At 42.7% G+C, this 18,910-nt stretch overlaps 3 protein-coding genes across 3 annotated transcripts; 2 read left to right on the top strand and 1 right to left on the bottom strand.

Annotated features, from left to right (window-relative positions):
* Positions 1-421: 421 nt before the first annotated feature.
* Positions 422-2,893, top strand: LOC4348978 (alpha-1,3-arabinosyltransferase XAT3-like). The gene is made up of 3 exons (XM_015759450.3): positions 422-727; positions 851-973; positions 1,333-2,893. The coding sequence occupies exons 1-3, from the start codon at positions 598-600 to the stop codon at positions 2,580-2,582; spliced, it is 1,503 nt and encodes a 500-aa protein (XP_015614936.1). The 5' UTR covers positions 422-597; the 3' UTR covers positions 2,583-2,893.
* Positions 2,894-6,890: 3,997 nt separating this feature from the next.
* On the top strand, positions 6,891-16,365 carry LOC9270830 (protein TIC110, chloroplastic). Its single transcript, XM_015758675.3, has 15 exons — positions 6,891-7,618; positions 8,163-8,222; positions 9,418-9,541; positions 9,660-9,728; positions 9,812-9,910; positions 10,594-10,660; positions 10,866-10,930; positions 11,172-11,266; positions 11,542-11,666; positions 11,751-11,851; positions 13,004-13,217; positions 14,020-14,174; positions 14,282-14,404; positions 14,510-15,496; positions 15,780-16,365. Exons 1-15 carry the CDS (start codon positions 7,095-7,097, stop codon positions 16,029-16,031), a joined length of 3,060 nt encoding a protein of 1,019 aa, XP_015614161.1. The 5' UTR covers positions 6,891-7,094; the 3' UTR covers positions 16,032-16,365.
* A 312-nt stretch (positions 16,366-16,677) lies between these two features.
* On the bottom strand, positions 16,678-18,833 carry LOC4348976 (uncharacterized). The gene is made up of 4 exons (XM_015758679.3): positions 18,703-18,833; positions 18,463-18,516; positions 17,399-17,518; positions 16,678-17,002 (listed from the first exon to the last, which is right to left on the bottom strand). The coding sequence occupies exons 1-4, from the start codon at positions 18,736-18,738 to the stop codon at positions 16,871-16,873; spliced, it is 342 nt and encodes a 113-aa protein (XP_015614165.1). The 5' UTR covers positions 18,739-18,833; the 3' UTR covers positions 16,678-16,870.
* Positions 18,834-18,910: the final 77 nt, after the last annotated feature.

Below are 18,910 nucleotides of genomic sequence, written 5' to 3'. Positions count from 1 at the left end.
ATCTGAGTATTGTCAACTGATGAAGAACATGGAGAGCATGAAGTCACGACCTGAGTTTAGGGTCGCAGCTTAGACCCACACCACCACCCATCAATAATTCCACTCCCCTCCTAAACTCCCCACTTCCCCCAGCATTCACGCCGACCGAGTCACCGACACAAACGCGCAATAATATGTCCTCACCTCGACCCAAAAATCGAGAAAAATCACCCCAAAACAGAACACTGTAGCATCACATTACTACTATCACACATCACTAGAAAACAATCCAAACCACAATTGCAGCAACACTATTACCACTAACAGCGATCATACACTACTATTAAACTAAAAAGAGAAAAAAAAACACTAACAGCGATGCAAATGCAAGAGAAGCTGCCATCTCCTTCCTGAAAAGTCGTGCTTAATTAGTGGGACGGGTGACGAGCAAATCACTCCAAACCTTGCTTCTCCTCCTCCTCCTCCTCCTCCCCCATCTCCGGCGCCGCGCGCCGCCGCCCGGAGGAGAGCTTCTCGCCGGTGCTGCTACTGCTACTAATCCCCACACCCACCTGCTCTCAGCTCAGCTCAGCTCAGCTTCCCAGCTCGGCGAAGAAGATGAAGACGAGGAGCTCGGGGAGGGGAGGAGGGGAGCCGAGGAGGAGGCTGAGGAATGCGGCTGTCATGGCGCTCATGCTCTCCTCCCTCGTCGCTCTCTCCCTCGTCCGCGCCAGGTTCTCCCCCATCGGTAATCGAATCGAATCCCCCCATCCTCCTCCTCTTCGCCGCTTAATTGTTTTTTGTTGGATGCTGCTATGGTGGCGAGGAGAAGGCGAGAGCTGATTCGGAGTTCTTCTCCCTTCCTTCGCAGCTAGTGATGGAGGCGAGGCCCTCAAGCTCAAGGCCGACGAATCCAAGCTCGTCGTCACCACCAATCACGCCGTCGTCAACACCGAATCCGGCGACTCCTCCTCCTCCTCGTCGTCGGCGGCTGGTAATTACGAGATGCGTTTCTTGGATCTTGAGCGGCGCAGTGCAGCGCATTGCTTGGCTGATTCGTTCTTGGCGATTTCATTTCGTATCCGTTTTTTCGATTCGAGTTTAGTTCAAACGAGGACTAGAGGAGAGGAAGAAAAAGAGGAAAAGGAATCGAAGAATCCATGAATTCCACTGGCTGTTTAATAACTAAGAAGAAATTGAATTTGTTTTTTTTTTTGCGAGTTGTTGTCCTAGTTCATAATTTATTTCTTGGGCTTTTTGCGGAGTTTTTGCGCTAAAGAATGGCGTGGATTCGGCTGCGAGATTCCGCGACCACAGATCTAATTAAAACCGATTCTCCTCGTGTTGCTGCAGCGGAGGAGGAGGAGGAGGTCGCCGCTCCGGCGAAGCCCGCCGCCGCCGGCGGCGGCGGGGCCAGGCCGGTGTGCTACGAGACGAGCCGCCGCTCCGACACCTGCGAGGCCGCCGGCGACGTGCGCGTGGTGGGGGGCAGCCAGACCGTCTACGCCGACACGCTTGACCGCGAGTGGAAGACGAAGCCCTACTGCCGTAAGCACGACGCGTTCGCGCTGTCCCACGTCAAGGAGTGGACGCTCAGGCCGCTCCCCTCCGGCGATGGCGGTGGCGGTGGCGCGGCGGTGGCGCCGAGGTGCACGACGAACAGCACGGCCACGGCGTTCGTGCTGTCGACCGGCGGGTTCACGGGGAACCCGTTCCACGACTACACCGACGTGCTCATCCCGGCGTTCATCACCGCGCACCGGTTCGGCGGCGAGGTGCAGTTCCTGGTGAGCAGCTACAAGTCGTGGTGGATGAACAAGTACATCCAGATCTTCCAGCAGATGAGCCGGCACGACGTGGTGGACGTCGACGCTGACGGCGACGAGGTGAGGTGCTACCGGAGCGCGGTGGTCGGGCCGGAGTTCCACAGGGAGCTCGGCGTCGACCCAACCAAGACGCCGTCGGGCTACTCGGTGCTCGACTTCCGCAAGATGCTCCGCGGCGCGTTCGGGCTGGACCGCGCCACAGCGACGCCGAGCGGCGACCGGTGGGACATCCGCCGCCGACCCCGCCTCCTGATCATCTCCCGCCGCGCCGCCCGTGGCCGCGCGTTCATGAACGAGCGCGCCATGGCGGACATGGCGGCGAGCCTGGGCTTCGACGTGCGTGTCGGGGAGCCCGACGCGTCCACGGACACCTCCAAGTTTGCTCGCCTCGTCAACTCCTGCGATGTCATGGTGGGAGTGCACGGCGCCGGGCTCACCAACATGGTGTTCCTACCCGCCGGCGCCGTGCTGGTGCAGGTGGTGCCATACGGCAAGCTGGAGTGGCTGGCCCGGAACACCTTCGCTGAGCCGTCGTCCGCCATGGAGATCCACTACCTGGAGTACGCCGTGCAGCTTGACGAGACAACGCTGAGCGAGCAGTACCCCGCCGATCACCCAGTGCTGCGAGACCCTATGGCCATCCACAAGCAAGGCTGGGAAGCTCTCAAGACCACTTACCTCGACAAGCAGAATGTCCGGCCGCATCTCGGCCGCCTCAAGAACACCTTCCTCCAGGCCCTCAAGCTGCTGCCCCATGACAAGGAAACCATGAATTAGCTTAGCTCATCAGAACTGTTGATCGTCATGGATTGTCATCGGCACCGTCATCGCCATCGCCATGCCATCGTCATGGTGACTTGAATTTGTGGTATAAATAGATAGATAGGTAGCTAATTTTTTTTCTTTTTTCAAAATTATTAGTATTTTGTATTGATCCCTAGCAAGTTGCCAAGATCAGGTATAATCAGTAGCTTATCTGAAATAATCCGTTGCAACGCACGGGTATTTGGCAATGTCTATAGAAACAATGGTGATATTGTTTGTATGCACCATATTTCTTAACATATCAAGTAAGCCAAATTATCTTATACTAGCAGAAACCCATATTTTCATGGATTTCTTCCAAAATGTCTTCTCCTGGCATATGTGTGGTTCATGATCATTATTTTGCATTGGTTAGTCAAGGTTGATGGCCTGTTCTGTGTTAGTGATGTTTTTGCAATTGTCAGGACTTCTCAGGTTGTCATCAAGGAAGCAATTTGCATGTGTTTGATGAATAGTATGACACTAATAGACAACATGTTGATGTGAAGGCAGCACATGGTCTGAAGAACCTGAACAGGGAAGGTGTCATGGCCATCATCTTCAGTAAACTCACCAAATTATTGCTGAGAGGCAGCTTATTTCTTATTTTCAGTATACTCCTACTAACTTTGAATCAAGTTTATTTCTGTATTGCCAGATCCAAAGAAAGCTGTATCAGGAGAATGCAATGGTCTCCCTTAACACTGTTGTTAAGTGAGCTTTTCGCTGACATTAAAGAAGAACCAGCAGCTGCTGACACTGAAACTGAGACTGAGACATCAAGTGCAACATCAGAAATTAATCAATGAGATGATGATAGATCTGAATGGGAACGACTGGAGACATTAGACATTAAGGAAAACAAGGCATATGGTAAAAGTGATGCTGGAAAAGGTTCAAGCCAGAAAAGAGAGAAGACTTGTGCATGAGCATCAACTACTACTCCTATGTGAGAGTAGTATAAATGGAGACAAGAGAGACAGAGGTGAGCTGTATGAACATCCTGATGTTCTGCATCACTGTAGAGACAACTGAATCCGAATGATGTTTCGTTTTGGATCTGCAATCCCCACAAAGAATGACAGTTCAGAGTCTTCAATGCGAGTAAGCGAAAGATGTTGTCATTGAAGGCATTTGTGCAAGAGTATGGGAAACATTGGAAAGAGCACCGAAACCCATCCAGCGAGATAATATATACATTCCAGAATTGCAATTTAGCGCACGTACGTTGCCAGTTCAATATTTTCAGATGAAAGTTTCGTATTTTGAATTGAAGTTTTTGTAATTCAAAAAAAATAAAGTTTTAAGGTCACAGTCGAAAGTTTTGTATGGTTTGAGTTAAAAGTTGCACTGTTTGAGTTGAAAAATTCTTGTGAAAGTACAGGTGTATGTTAGAAACACATGTTCGGTAATTAGCAATCCATTTCTCTCTGATTATGGATTAATTCTTTGTACTTCCGTCTTGTAGTTATATTGTTTCTATGCTAGTTTTGTCATCCCCACCTATCTAACAAGTAGTGGCCACTATCTACCTTGTATGTGTCCATCATTGATGACCAACACTGTACTGGAATGAGAAGCTATGTTTGTTTCATGCACACCATACAACACACCGTTTATCCTACCATCATTGATCAGAGCTTGAGAGTGATGATTTAGTTTTAATCAGTCCATCTAATATAATTATGCTAGTATTAAGAAAAAGAAGGCCTCCCCTATTGTTTCCAGTAAAAAAGTAATAATAAAAATAAAAAGCAAAACCTATACATTCATGCATTCAGCTACCCCTAGAGGCCTTGTTTGATACTCCGTTTCATATTATAAATCATTTGACTTTTTTTAAGTCAAAACTCTTTAGATTTAACCAAGTTTATAAAAAAACTAGCAACATCTATAAGGCCATCCCCAACCCAGAAACTATCCAGTAGTTTCCATACTTACCATGTCATATAGATACTATGTATAGAAACTATATATCTAATGGATAGTATCTTCAAATTAAATTCTCATCTAATTATCTCCCTTCTCTCTCCTTTTATCCACCTATCCTTTTGTCTTCATTCTTAGTTAGATGGTTTTTTTCATGATAAATGGTTTCTTCGTACTTTTATCTCTCTCCTTATTAACTCTATTGCCACGTCAGATTTTTACTTATATGTTAATGTATTTAACAATAAATTAGTTTCATTAAATTTAACATTTAATATATTTTGATAATATATATTTTTTATTAAAATTGTTACTATAGTTTTTTTACAAACTTACCAAATTTAAAGAAGTTTGAAAAAAAAATCAAACGACATGTAATATTAAATGGATGGAGTAATGCCTAAACCTCGGCCCATTTATGGGATAGATGGACCGGGCCCAATGATCGGTAGGCCGCTGCAGCTGCAAGTGCAGCAGCAAGACAACCGGACGGCGGCGATGCAGCCGTCGGCGAGTTGGCTGGGTAACCCAAACTCCCAAAGTGTAGCGTGAGAGAATCAGAGAGAGTAACAGACGTTGGCTTTATCTTTTTTCTTTCTTTCTTTCTTTCTTTCTTCATTCTTTTTCTCCTTTTCCTTTTTCAATAAATCCAATCTGTTCCTTGGTTTGGAGGCTCAAGAAAGCATCATGCTTTGCGAAGACTGCTGCTGCGTGTGTCTTGAGCCTCAAGACGTCCTCTCCCAACACCATTAGCTGGCTGCCAAAGTGCCAAGTGATTGGGTGATGTGTGTATTAACCATATTTTCTTCAATGAAATGTAGCAATCACTATGGGCAACAATATGAGGCATGCTTTTACTCGCAAACCAAATAATCTCCAACGATATGAATTTTATCTTTGTTATAACAAAAGCACTAAAAATTGTGCTTACATTTGTGCATAGTGTTATATATTTAAGTATTTAATGCAACACTTGTAAAGTGATAGTAATAAAATATATGGAGTATAAAATTACAAATCATCTCTTCTAGGTAGTAGGAAAAATAGGGTCACTTCAGGAGTGGAGAAAAGCTTGACGGATGACCACAAAATCACAGAAATATCGCAATCACATGAAATGTGTTATGGACACTTATAATAGACATCGAAAATGACTTCTGAGAACAAAACAAATTGTAGAAAAGCAATGCTATGCACGACATCTATATATATACATCCCATTCAACATCGTGTGTGAGAGGTCATAATTGCGAGCCTAATTTTTCTATTAAATTTCACATCTTTTAACCAAATGTTTCAAATACTACTGTAACATTTGAATGTTGAGAATGACGTGTAATAAGTAGCCATCATATGAATGATTGCTCATGTACGACATAGGATAAACTCATCTAACATACGTCTAATTGTGATCGAAATAAACCCCATATACAATACGTATTTACCACTATTTATCTCTCCTAGAAATCACCATATTATTCACAGGCCACCATTTATAGATGTGCAAGCTAAACTCTCTCTCACCACCACCACCTCCGTCGTTCCCGCTTGTCCCTCCAGATGCGTTATTGTTTACATATTATTTTTCATCTCGTATGATGAATTTACTTTCACACTATTATATTTTTCTCACCCTTAATGACTTTATTGTAGAGATTGACAGTATGTAACCTTCTGCTCCCCTTTGTTTTCACCGTAGTCTAACAAGCTAGTGCCCAATATTGACAATCATAATTACCTCCTTCTAAGAAGAAGAAGATAATCGCATAAAACAACCATCAATACAATTTTAGAAGTATAAGTAACCGAGTAATCCTGACTAGGAGTTTGGTTTCGTGGTCTTATTGGTGGAAAACATCACACACCTCCTCTCTCTCTCTCTCTCGTATTTCTTTTAGTGTGTCTCACGTGTCTTTTGGGGTGACTCCCATGTATTCACTCTATTTATTCCGTGTAAGTTCATTTGATGTAATATATTTATGTGAGCAATTCATTCCTCGGTGATCCGTCTAAAAAATACTCCCTCCGTTTCAGGTTATAAGACTTTCTAGCATTGCCCACATTCATATAGATGTTAGTGAAACGGAGGAAGTATAACAACTGAATAATTTGGATGGTTCCTATTTATTTTTCGTGGGAGAAACGCATTCCACAATACCAATACCAACAACCAGTATACTTGTGTAGCCCTGTTCATGTGAGATGCAATGCATGCATACAGTATACGATACACCGGACGCCATCACCTGGCGACAACCCGCTCTCCCGGTGCACCGCACGTCTACCGCTGGTCGCAGGCGCCCACCCAACCCCAACCCTTCCCTTTGGTCCAGCCGCCCCTGCCCCGACCTCACCAATCCCCGCCTCGTAACGCTATCCCATCTCCTCCTCCTCCACCTCGCCTCTTCCGCCTCATCCACCACCACCTCCTCCCCCCCACCACCCGTCGCCACCCTTCGCCGCCGCCGCCGACGAGGACCACCACCACCACGACGGTGGAGTAGCCGCCCGCGAACACCGAGGCGGCAGGGGATCCATCATCCCACGACAACGACCATGGAGCTCGCCCTGGCCTCCGCGAAGCCCTCGCCCTCGCCCGCGCCCGCGCCCCTCCTCTTCGCGCCGCTCAAGCCCCTCCCCCTCCTCCGCTTCCCTCCCCGGAGACCCCGCGCCTCCTCTTCCTCCGTGGGGGCGAGGCTCCGCGCTGGGAGGCGCGGGCTGAGGCTGCTGTGCCGCGCGGCGGTGGGGGCGGGGGAGGAGGTGTTCGGGCCGAGGAGGGAGCTGGCGGGGGTGCAGCCGCTGGTGGAGGCGCTGCCGCCCGCGGCGAGGACGGCGGCGGAGCTGGCGGTGGCCGCGGCGGCGGTGGCGGCGGGGTACGGCATCGGGCTCCGCGCGGGTGGGGGGTCGAGGGCCGTGGCGGTCGCGGGCGCCGCGGTGCTCGGGGCGGCCAGCGTCGCCGGGGCCGCCGCGGTGAACTCCGTCGTGCCGGAGGTCGCCGCCGTCGGGCTGCACAACTACGTCGCCGGATGCGACGACCCCACCAAGCTGGAGAGCGGCGAGGTGGAGGCCCTCGCGACCAAGTGAGTCGTCTCGATTGCTCGACTATATTGTAGGTGTGCTGCATTGGCCGTATGGCCCGTATGCTCGATTCGATTATATATCAGATGTCTTGACTCCCACCCTGCAATGTGATCTGTATTTTCCTTCCAATTTATGCGCCCTCCTAGCATTTACTCATTTATTTTTGAAGCTCCCATTTGTTTTCGGAATGCTAGTAAAATTTTGGTGTAGCTTGTTTCAGCGAATAAGGAACCTATAATTATTTCGATAATACATTTGATCGGCTAAAATTACCTTTAGGGATGGGACATATAGTTATATTTTTGCACTAAAATGTTTAAGGAAAAGGCTATACGTACTACATTTTTCTTATTAAACTCTCTTTACACTAATGTGTCATGTTATGAGTTCATCTACATTTCCTATAACTCCTATCTAGTTAAATCAAACAGCTGATATCATTTTGTGTAAGAATTTTTAAGTATGTGCAGCAGTGCTCAATGTAACATTGCCCCCACCCACACACACAGAAGCAAAAAGTCTTACCTGTTTATTTTGTTTCAGATATGGAGTTAGTACACAGGACGCAGCCTTCAAAGCAGAGCTCTGTGATTTGTATGCCAGGTGATCCTCTTGGCACCTGTTGTCCAGTTGTTTCCAATGCTTTATTTGAATGTTGGTAAAGAATGTCCATACGGAAATGGCCTCTAAGCCTAACTGTATTTATGACACTAATTCTGTTGTGTTCTATGTGTTGAATTTGGCTCAAGTGCCCTTATTATAGCTATTGTTTTCTCCTAGACACAAGTATTTGTTCTTGGATGTTTCCCCTCTCTTCTCTTAATATTCACCCGTCCCAAAGTATGGTGTTATTTTGCAGTTTTTAGTTGTCGATATGCAATTTGAGCTTCAACCATTACATCCAGTAATTTATATTATTATATACCTTGAAATATACAAAGAACAGCTAAAATATTACGTAAAATAATATTTACTAATATCATTTTTATTGCCAATCTATCAATGCGGACATCTCGATATATATATATATATATATATATATATATATATATATATATATATATATATATATATATATATATATATATATATATATATATATATATATATATATATATATATATATATATATATATATATATATATATATATATATATATATAGTAAATTTGTTTGGTGCTCCATGGTGCCCGGGCACCATTGTTGAAATTGAGTATATACCCAATTCAAATGAGTATGAAACTTTTTCAATTACTTAGGTATTAACATTAACTACTTTACTAACTAGTTCAAAGCATGTTTGTACTGAATTTGAACTTGTTTTTGTTAGATTTTGATTCTAGGTATATAGCATCCATACATATAATTAGTTAGGTATGTAATCATGGATTGTGAAATAAAGTTAAATTTGAGTTGTTTTGTTGATAGGTATAGATATGAATCGAATTATTATAACTAGGTATATACTCACAATTTGAAAATTTTGAAAAATTTGAGTGATTTTGTACATTAGATACCATGGTGCCCGGGCACCATGGTGCCCCATATGAGTGTCCTATATATAGTATATATATATATTTTGTTCCAATCACATTTCACATACCACAGTTTTGTATGTATGTGCTCAGACGTAGTTGCTTCTTTTGGCAAGCTCTTGTACATTACTCAGTAGCTAAACTAGATTCTTCTAAAATCAATCTTTAAAAATCTACCATTTATTGGTTGCATCTTATTGTTTTGGTCATGCAGTGTATATAGGAAGTGTCTTTGCTCCATCTTACCTCCATTTTATTTCCAGGTTTCTTTACTCAGTACTTCCTCCAGGAGATGAAGATCTCAAAGGTGATGAGGTTCAGACCATTATAAAATTTAAAAATGCTCTTGGGCTCGATGATGTAGATGCTGCAAATATGCACATGGAGGTATTGCCTCATGATCCAAGCCCCTTTATATCTTACTTGCCTGAGACGTTCTTCCTACTTTAGTGCCATTTTCACATTTCCTCCATTACTCCTTATGCCTTCGACTTTGCTTGTATAGATTGGTAGGCGCATATACAGAGAAAGGCTGGAAACAAGGGACCGGGATGCCGACATGGAACAGCGGCGGGTACGTTTTTGTGCTGTGATACATAAATGGATGTTTAAAACTTTCTACTGCCCCTGATGATAACTATTGTAAATATTTTGCAGGCATTTCAAAAACTCATATATGTATCAAATCTTGTCTTTGGGGATGCATCAACATTCCTGCTTCCATGGAAACGTCTTTTTGGGGTCACTGATTCTCAGGTATTTTATTATGAAATAGTCATCACCCATTTAAACTGTGCATAGCATGTCGGCATTTTCTGATTTCACCCCATGGAGAAAGCAGATGGCAACCTTAGACAATATTCTAATTATTTGTGTTGATTTTGAATTTTAGATGCACCACTTCCCTAACATAACATTATTGCAACTGTGACTACGAAGGATCTCTAGTGTGCTGTACAACCTCTTTGCATTGTTTTGTGCAGTTCTAGATGCAATGGTTGGGCTAGTTGGCTTGCCTGTATTTTTACACTAGATGCAATGGTTGGGCTAGTTGGTTTGCCTGTATTCATTATAATGGATTGCAAATTTCATGCTCTAGTTATAGAGTACTGAAAAAAAAAGGCAGGTTGTACATGTCATATCAAATTGACATTCCTTTTTCCCCTAGCATGGTCAACATGCATAATTTTTACTAGCATGGGTATCATAGAGTCTCAGACTGGAGTGTTGTTGAAATTAAAGACCTTTTCTGTTGATAGGGTTGAGGATGCGGATTGCCTACAAGCTCTAGTGCATTCACATATCTCGTCTATCTTAGGACATATTTCAGAAATTGAACTGCTTGTTTAAGCCTTATTACTTGTGCTCATAGCTTCTTTGTTTTCGTTCCTTTTTATTTGGTGATATTGTTTGGTGACACTACCATGTTCTTCTTGCAGATTGATATTGCTATGCGGGAAAATGCCAAAATCTTATATGCATCACAACTCAAGTCTATTGGGAGAGGTATCACTGAAATGCATATCTTTGTATTTGTAGGCACCCCACATCCGTATTTGTTATGCTTACAAGCTTCAGTGTAATTATGTCAGATTAGAGACTTAGGGCAGTGCATATAGTGATGCTATCTTATTTTTTGATACACTAATTACTTGATCGGCCTTATTGCATTTGTACAACATTTTTAATTTTGACATTCTGTTTTCTCTAGGTCTTGACATAGGCACGCTTATCGAAGTAAGGAGAGCACAACTTGCATACAAACTTTCTGATGAGGTACTGTTTTTTCTTTCTCGCAATTCTTCTACTTCATTTGGTCTTACATCTTAATATAAATACCTGGGGAAATTACTTAGCTAAGCATGCATGGCTGCTCAGAGTCGTGTACTGGAGACTAGACAAGTTACTGTATTTTGTTTGTGGACATAAATCTCAGTATGCCAGGATAAGAAATGTGGTATCAATCTAAGCATTATATGTTACTAAATAGCATATTGTAATGTTTAAATTCCTTCAGATTGCTGCTGAGATGTTCAAGGAGCATGCAAAGAAGTTGGTTCAAGAAAACATTTCGTCAGCTTTGGACATCGTAAAGTCGCGTACCAAAGCAGCGTAAGGAATCTACACCTCTATGGTGAATTGTCTAAGCCTACGGATTGATTGCCGTTGACAGTTGACATAAGAGCCTGAGCTAACACCTATTTCCTCTTTTCCCAAATACATTTTGTTTCAAACTTTGTTTCATATACATGTTGCAGCTTTAAATTGAACTTTTTACCCATTTTCCCTTAGGTTGATTGATAAGTATTATGTACTTACAAATTTACAGTTTATTATTTCATGGCATGAATGGATTTTTACCTCACTCCTAAACTATATGATTACAGGAATAGCCCAACACAGGTTATTGAAGATGTGAAGAGCATCCTTGCTTTTAATAGCTTGCTCATAACACTAAGCAAACACCCTGATCAAGATAGATTTATTCGTGGTCTTGGACCTATTTCGTTAGGTACGGTGATATATCTTTTTGAAATCATATGTTAATCAGGTAGGACTTTCTCTTAAGGCTGGTCGTTGTGCTTTTCTTGTATAGGTGGAGAGAGTGATCATGATAGGAGGGCTGATGATCTCAAGCTACTATATAGGGCCTATGCAACAGAAGTACTATCAGATGGACATCTGGATGATGAGAAGGTGATTCCATGCATCCTCTTGTTATAATCCCACTTTATTGCTAAACATCTTGATGTAAGTACACCGGTGCTGCTTTGGAATGCTGCCAATCAATGGTGGCAAACCTAACTCATTTAACTCTGCAGTCTAGATCCTGTACCTTGTACTGTTATTCCTGATGCCACTGGAACTGCTGTTTACGGCAGTACTTATAAATGGTGTTTTAGTTGGAACATAACATATCCTGAATGCACGAAAAACAGTCTGCCACCTGTTGTTAAAAACTAGGAGAAGATTAATTGTGCATCTATTTAGTGTATCAAGATCTTAGCAAAAGCCAGTATTGTTAACCCTTGAAAAGCAGAGCAAGAAGCTGATCCGAGACAATCTGGTTCTTGCCATAACCGAAGTGTCATTTGGAAAAAGCATAATAAACCATTCTTATTGCCAGATGACAGTTGTGAATTATGTAACATTGGTTCAGTGTCTTCAATCTACATGGACACTACTCTCCTGTATCGTCAACTTGGTTCAGATCACTTCTTGAAAATTGTTGGTCTAAGTACTCAACAAAAATTCTCATGGTGAGACTGATTAACTATACCCAGTTGGTTGTGTAATAACATGTGCTACCTCTATCCCAAAATACAAGGAGTTTTAGGGTTGGACATGGGTATTAAGAAAGTTGGTGAAATTAGTTGGAGAAGTTGTTATATTTTGGGACAAATTTTGAAGGCTAGAAGTTATATTTTGGGTTGGAGGTGTTCCATTATTGTTCTGTAAATGGTACTAGCAAGTACTCCCTCCATATTTTAATGTATGACACCGTTGACTTTTTAACCAACGTTTGACCACTCGTCTTATTCAAAAATTTTATGCAAATATAAAAATACTTATGTCATGCTTAAAGAACATTTGATGATAAATCAAGTCACAATACAATAAATTATAATTACATAATTTTTTTAAATAAGACGAAAGGTCAAATGTTTGTCAAAAAGTCAACGGCGTCATACATTAAAATATGGAGAGAGTATATCCTTGCTGTTCAAATTTGGTTGTTATTAGTTCATCTTATATTTGGTGCATGGATTATGACCCCTGAATCTAAGTTTATAAGGTATCAAGATAGCATCTTAATAGAAGCCTTTTAATCTGATTACAATAATTCAGCTCGCTCCTTTGAATCAACTGAGGAATATATTTGGACTGGGCAAGCGTGAAGCAGAATCAATCATGTCAGATGTCAAAGCTCAAGTATACAGAAAGAGACTTGCTAAATCATTTAATAGTGAGTTGGCTGCGGCCCCTAGCAAAGCAGCATTCCTCCAAAATATCTGTGAAGAGTTACAGTTTGATCCGGAACTTGCTAGTAAGATGCATGAAGGTACCTTCTTGACACCTTCTCTTGTTACACTATAATTTTCACAGCATACCTGTGCTTAGCTCGACTGCCTAGTCATTTATTGAACGGAGAACTGGTTTTCACCTGATGGCTCTGTGCAGAAAATCACTATACACCATCAGCTCTATGTTGACACTGCTGAATTGTTATCCTAGACCGTATGTAGGAAGTACATCTGTAGCAATTCAGTTGTCTGCATTTTGGTTCATCTGGGCTGTATTGCTTCTCATGATTAGGAATGGATATCCAATAGAAAAGAAATAAGACAAATGTGGTGGGACTAGAAGTACTATTTGTCTCTATGTTCATGTTAAACAGCATTACTATTTGTAAGATAAGATATTCCTCACCATTCCATCTTAAGGTACATCATCACATGCTTTAATAAAGCATCAAAGTCCCAGAAATGCTATCGACAAGTGTGAGTTCCAAGAAATGCCATCCTACAAATGATTTTGTCCCAAAAATGCCATCGCCGTTAGGGTTCTGTTCCATTCTGCGCTGTAAAATACACTGTTCGTCCTATAGAACTTAATGGCGCGGAATGGACGGAACCCTAACGGCGATGGCATTTTTGGGACAAAGTCATTTGTACGATGGCATTTCTTGGAACTCACACTTGTTGATGGCATTTCTGGGATTTGGATGCTTGTCAATGGCATTTCTTGGATTATCTCTATTAAATATTAGTTGGCAAACATGCTTTTTTCGAGATGTTCTCTCCTGGTTGCTTTCCTTGATATATTGTTAATACCCACTCATATTATGCTCCTTCGAACTCCAGACATTTACAGGCAGAAGCTTCAGCAGTTTGTAGCGGATGGAGAGCTGAACAAGGACGAAGTGGAAGCTTTGATGGCATTCCAAGTGCGTCTCTGCATTCCACAAGAAACTGTTGATGCTGTCCATTCAGAAATCTGTGGCAAGTTGTTTGAAAAGGTGATATGAAATATTCTATGTTGCCTGTTCTATATTTCCCTTGTTCAGGCAAAGTTGATGGCCTGTTCTGTGTTAGTGGTGTTCTTACAACCGTTAGTGCTTTGCAGGTTGTCGTGGAAGCAATTTCATCTGTTGATGGATATGACACTAATAGACGACAGGCTGTTAAGAAGGCAGCACAAGGTCTGAATTTGAAAAACGAGTCTGTCATGGCCATTTTCAGCAAAGTGGTATGTTAATCCCCATTACCAAAAAAAAGTGCTAGATGATATTATTTTTCAATATATTCCTACTGTGAATGAAATTCACTTCTATATTACCAAATCCATGACCAGGTACGGAAGTTATTCCTGAACTACATTCAGAGAGCAAAAGCAGCTGGGAACCGCATTGAAACTGCAAAAGAGCTGAAAAAGATGATATCCTTCAACACAGTAGTTGTGAGTGAGCTTTTAGCTGACATTAAAGGAGAACCAACAACTGCTGAACCTCAAACATCAGATGCAACCTCAGAACCTGAAGTCAGCGAGTCTGAGGGGGATGATGAATACGAATGGGAACAGCTGGAGACATTAAGGAAAACTAGGCCTGATAAAGAGCTCAGAGAGAAACTGGCAAAGTCAAGCCAGAAAGAGATAACCCTCAAAGATGACATTCCATTGAGAGACAGAGCTGAGCTGTATGAAACATATTTGGTGTTCTGTGTCACTGGGGAGACGACCAATGTTTCATTTGGAACAGCAATCTCCACAAAGAAAGATAATTCAGAGTATTTAATGCTGAAGCAATTAGGAGACATACTTGGTTTAACCCGCAAGGAAGCTCAGAATGTTCACATTAAGATGGCAGAAAAGGCATTTGTGCAACAGGCTGAAGTGATTCTTGCTGATGGGAAGTTAACAGAGGCCAAGGCTGACCAGCTTGCAAAGATACAGAAGCAAGTTGGTCTTCCTACTGAGTATGCACAGAAAATAATCAAGAATATCACAACAACAAAGTTGTCTTCTGCAATTGAAGCCTCTATTTCTCGAGGACAGATTGGTATACAGCAGGTCCGAGGATTGAAAGAAGCAAATTTTCAATTGGACAGCTTGATTGCAGAACCACTTCGAGAAAACATTTACAAAAAATCCGTTGAGGAGATCTTTTCGTCAGGCACAGGTGAATTTGATGAAGAGGAAGTGTATGTAAAGATCCCAGCTGATCTCATCATTAATGCTGAGAAGGCCAAGTCGATTGTCCAGGACATTGCGAAGATTAGGTTGGATAACGCCCTTGTCCAAGCTGTTGCTCTGCTTCGGCAGAAGAAGAAAGATGAAGTGGTACGTAAGGAATATCCCTGCATATCTCCTACTTATTTGTTTTATGTTGGAACTTAGTTTCTCCAAGAATCTGAAAGATTAAAACACTGACTACAGTTATCAAAGTACTGATTTAGCGTTGACTTTGATCTTGGTGTATATCAGGATTAACCTATTCTTGATAACTGGCACGTCATAATGACAAAAGAAATTCAACTAGAGTATAAATAGGAAAGTTACAATAACTGCACTGTTAGAATTACTCAGCGTTCTAATTTTTACTTGGAATATATTGCCAATGCAGGTCGCATCCTTGAACGACTTGCTTGCATGCGACGCGGCTGTGCCTGCTTCGAAGCCCCTATCATGGCCTACATCAGGAGAGCTGGATGATCTGTACGGCATTTACATGAAGAGCATTCCGAAGCCTGAAAAGCTGTCAAGGTTGCAGTATCTGCTTGGCATAAGCGACGAGAAGGCCGGCCAGATTCGGGATGCCGCATCGGCAGGCACACTATCCGTTGCAACTGAAGAGGAGGATGAATTGGTATTCTAGGGAGGGAGATGTGAAGGTCTTTTTTTGTTAGGTAGCCAGCAGAGTTGAGGACCTACCATACTTGGTGCTGTGGCGCCAACCGCTGCTATTGTAGCTAGGCGCTGGCATATGGTTTTGAGAAGCAACGCATAATCCTGACGTGCGTTAACTGTTTGTATAGACAGAAATTGGCACCGAATTTGGTGACAAATCTCTTTTGCTGCATTTTTCATTTTCAGACCATAGCGAGAGCTTTTTTTTTTGTATTTTTTTTCTTCCCCTTTTCATTATGTATCACAGTCGCCACTGCTACCTCAGTCATAAAATCCGATTTTGTTGTAGCTCAACTGCAGCATATGATATGTGTCCCTTTGTATGGGTCATTGTAGCCAATATGTTTCAGCAATTTTTCTTTCAGTTTACATTATCAAACTGAGTGTGTACACCACACACCAAATGCTATGCGATGGGATTTCAAATTCCAATTCCTCAGGTTATGGATGGAACTTTCTCCTTTTATGACTTCAAAAATAAACGCGGCCACTTTGGGAAAAAAAAAACGGGGTGGGGGTGGGCGATTATGGATGAAAATTTTTCCTTTTATGACTGTAAAGTGAATGTACTCTGCCAGTTTGGTAACAAAAAAAAAAGGTATTCGGCCAGCATGTAACAGCATTGCAAACAGTTCTATACAACAAAATCATGATACAAGACCAGCATTCTCTCCAGAAACATCCATTGAATCAATGTAAACATTTTAGCCACATACAACAAGGGAGTCAAAGCTGTTGTTCTGTACAAGGGAGCCTAATAAGCTGAAGCCAGCAGGTCGAACCGCCCAGCAAGGTTAACCTCCTGTTCTACACATTATCGGGCCAAAATTCCCTGAAGAAAGCCATTTCAAATTCCCTCTCTTGTAACCGCTTCTCTTCTTCTTGCATCTTCCGTATCCTCTTCGCGGCCAACTTGGCCTTCTTCTTCGGTGCTTCCAGCTGACAAGGGCAACACGTTTGAATCAGTTAGTTAGAATCCCATCAGTAAGTGTGATTTACTAAAAGTAGCTTGTTGAAGATGAACAAATACATATCAAAGCAGCAGTATTAGCTACCAAATGAGACAAGTATTATAATGCATAAAGAATAACTGGTACCAATACAATTAGTAACGATGCAAGTAACCACGTTTATCTGTAAAGTCTGAAACCTTTTTACTGAACTACACTATAGAGCAGTCATCAGTATTTTTCAATAAAAAAGGCTATTAAGTAGAACTAATGATAATAGTGAACTATTAATACAATGCTCGGAATGAGAATTACAAGGAAGCCAAAGAAAGTAATTAGGTATTGTATGCGGGTATCATGAATAAACTGGATATCCTTTGCTCACCTTGGGTTTTTTAGGGTCTTTTTCACCATCCTCGTCAACCTTTGGCTTTAGCTTTGGTTCCTTGGAACCCAAACCACGCTTGTTATTCTTCACACGACTTTCTACAGGCTCCAATCTTCCCTGTTCCAGGATTAAATTGGGCTAAGTGAGTATGAAAACAAAAACACAGCATAAAAGGCAAATCTAACCCATAAACTGGCTTCATCCAAGTGACATGCAAACATAGTATGTAACACATATATGACTACTAAACATCAGCTCTTAATTAATACCTATGAACATGCGAGATAATCATTCCGGTCAAAATGATATATAATTTCAGATCCTACTAAACATTTGGAGTTAACAGCCAACTAAGGTAAGCTACCTGCCTACTTGGTTCGGAAACAAATTTTGGCTTTACCATTCCTCCAGAGACCACTAACCATTATCCAGAAACTAAACATATATCTTACGTTGATCTACACATTTTTTTGAGCTTTCAACAGTTCAACTTGCAGTAGCCTTGTCTCAACATTTAACTCTACGCACCATTAACAACTACGGCCCGTTTGGTTGGAGGGAGTTTTAAAGAGGGATTGAGAGTTTAGAGGGATGAGGCTATTAAGTGTTTTGTTTGGTTGGGAGACATGGGAATTTTGGTGGGATTGGGATGGAGAATTGAGGAAGAAACTCCCTCCTTTTCAATACCTGGGTAGGGGCAGGTAATTGGGAGGGAATTCCTCGTTTACTTGGTCTAAGCAAATCTCAGCCATCCGTTTTTATTAATGAGCTAATCTCCAACTAAACTCCCTATCAATTTCCATCACATCTACCAAACAAGACATTGGGATTAAAAATCAAATTCCCATCTTAATCTCATCGTAAATTCTCTCGTGTAAACTCCCAATCCCCTTCCCTCGAGTTACCAAACAAGCCGAGGGAAAACAAAATCACATGCACGATGAACAGAATTAAGCATCAAAGTGCAAAACCCCAAAATATAACTACAATTGGGGTAAATGGACACACACACACACACACACACAAAAGATTTCCGGTGACGCAAGAACAGAGGCGCAAACCTGCTCTTGCGCGCCGAGGCCGGTGCCCTCCTTCCAGCCCGATTTCTTCAGCAGCTGCAGCAGCAACAAGATCACTTAAGATTAGCTCCGGATTCAGGACACGACACGAGACGCACGCACCGAGATGCAGAGGACCAAATCGAACAAAGCATCAAACCCTAGCCCCACCCACCCACCCACTCCCATGGCCATGGGATTCGAACGGACGGAAGCCCAGGTGGGATGGAGAGCTTCGCGCACCTGGAACCCGACGTTGGAGGAGCCGATCGCCGCCATCGCCGCCTCCTCTCCTCTCCCCTCCTCGCCGCCGCGCCGCCTCCCCTCCTCTCCCCTCCTCGCCTCGTGTTCGCAACCGCGACGCGTGCGGCCTCGAAGGCTCGAACCAAATTGGGCCGGGCCTTGTGGTCTCCGGGTCGGTTTCGAACCGGACTCTACTCGATCACCACCG

The sequence above is a fragment of the Oryza sativa genome, chromosome 10 (assembly GCF_034140825.1).
Source record: "Oryza sativa Japonica Group chromosome 10, ASM3414082v1".
Taxonomy (NCBI): Eukaryota; Viridiplantae; Streptophyta; class Magnoliopsida; order Poales; family Poaceae; genus Oryza; species Oryza sativa.
Note: the sequence above shows the minus strand (reverse complement) of the source record. Positions and strands in the feature narration are given on the sequence as shown.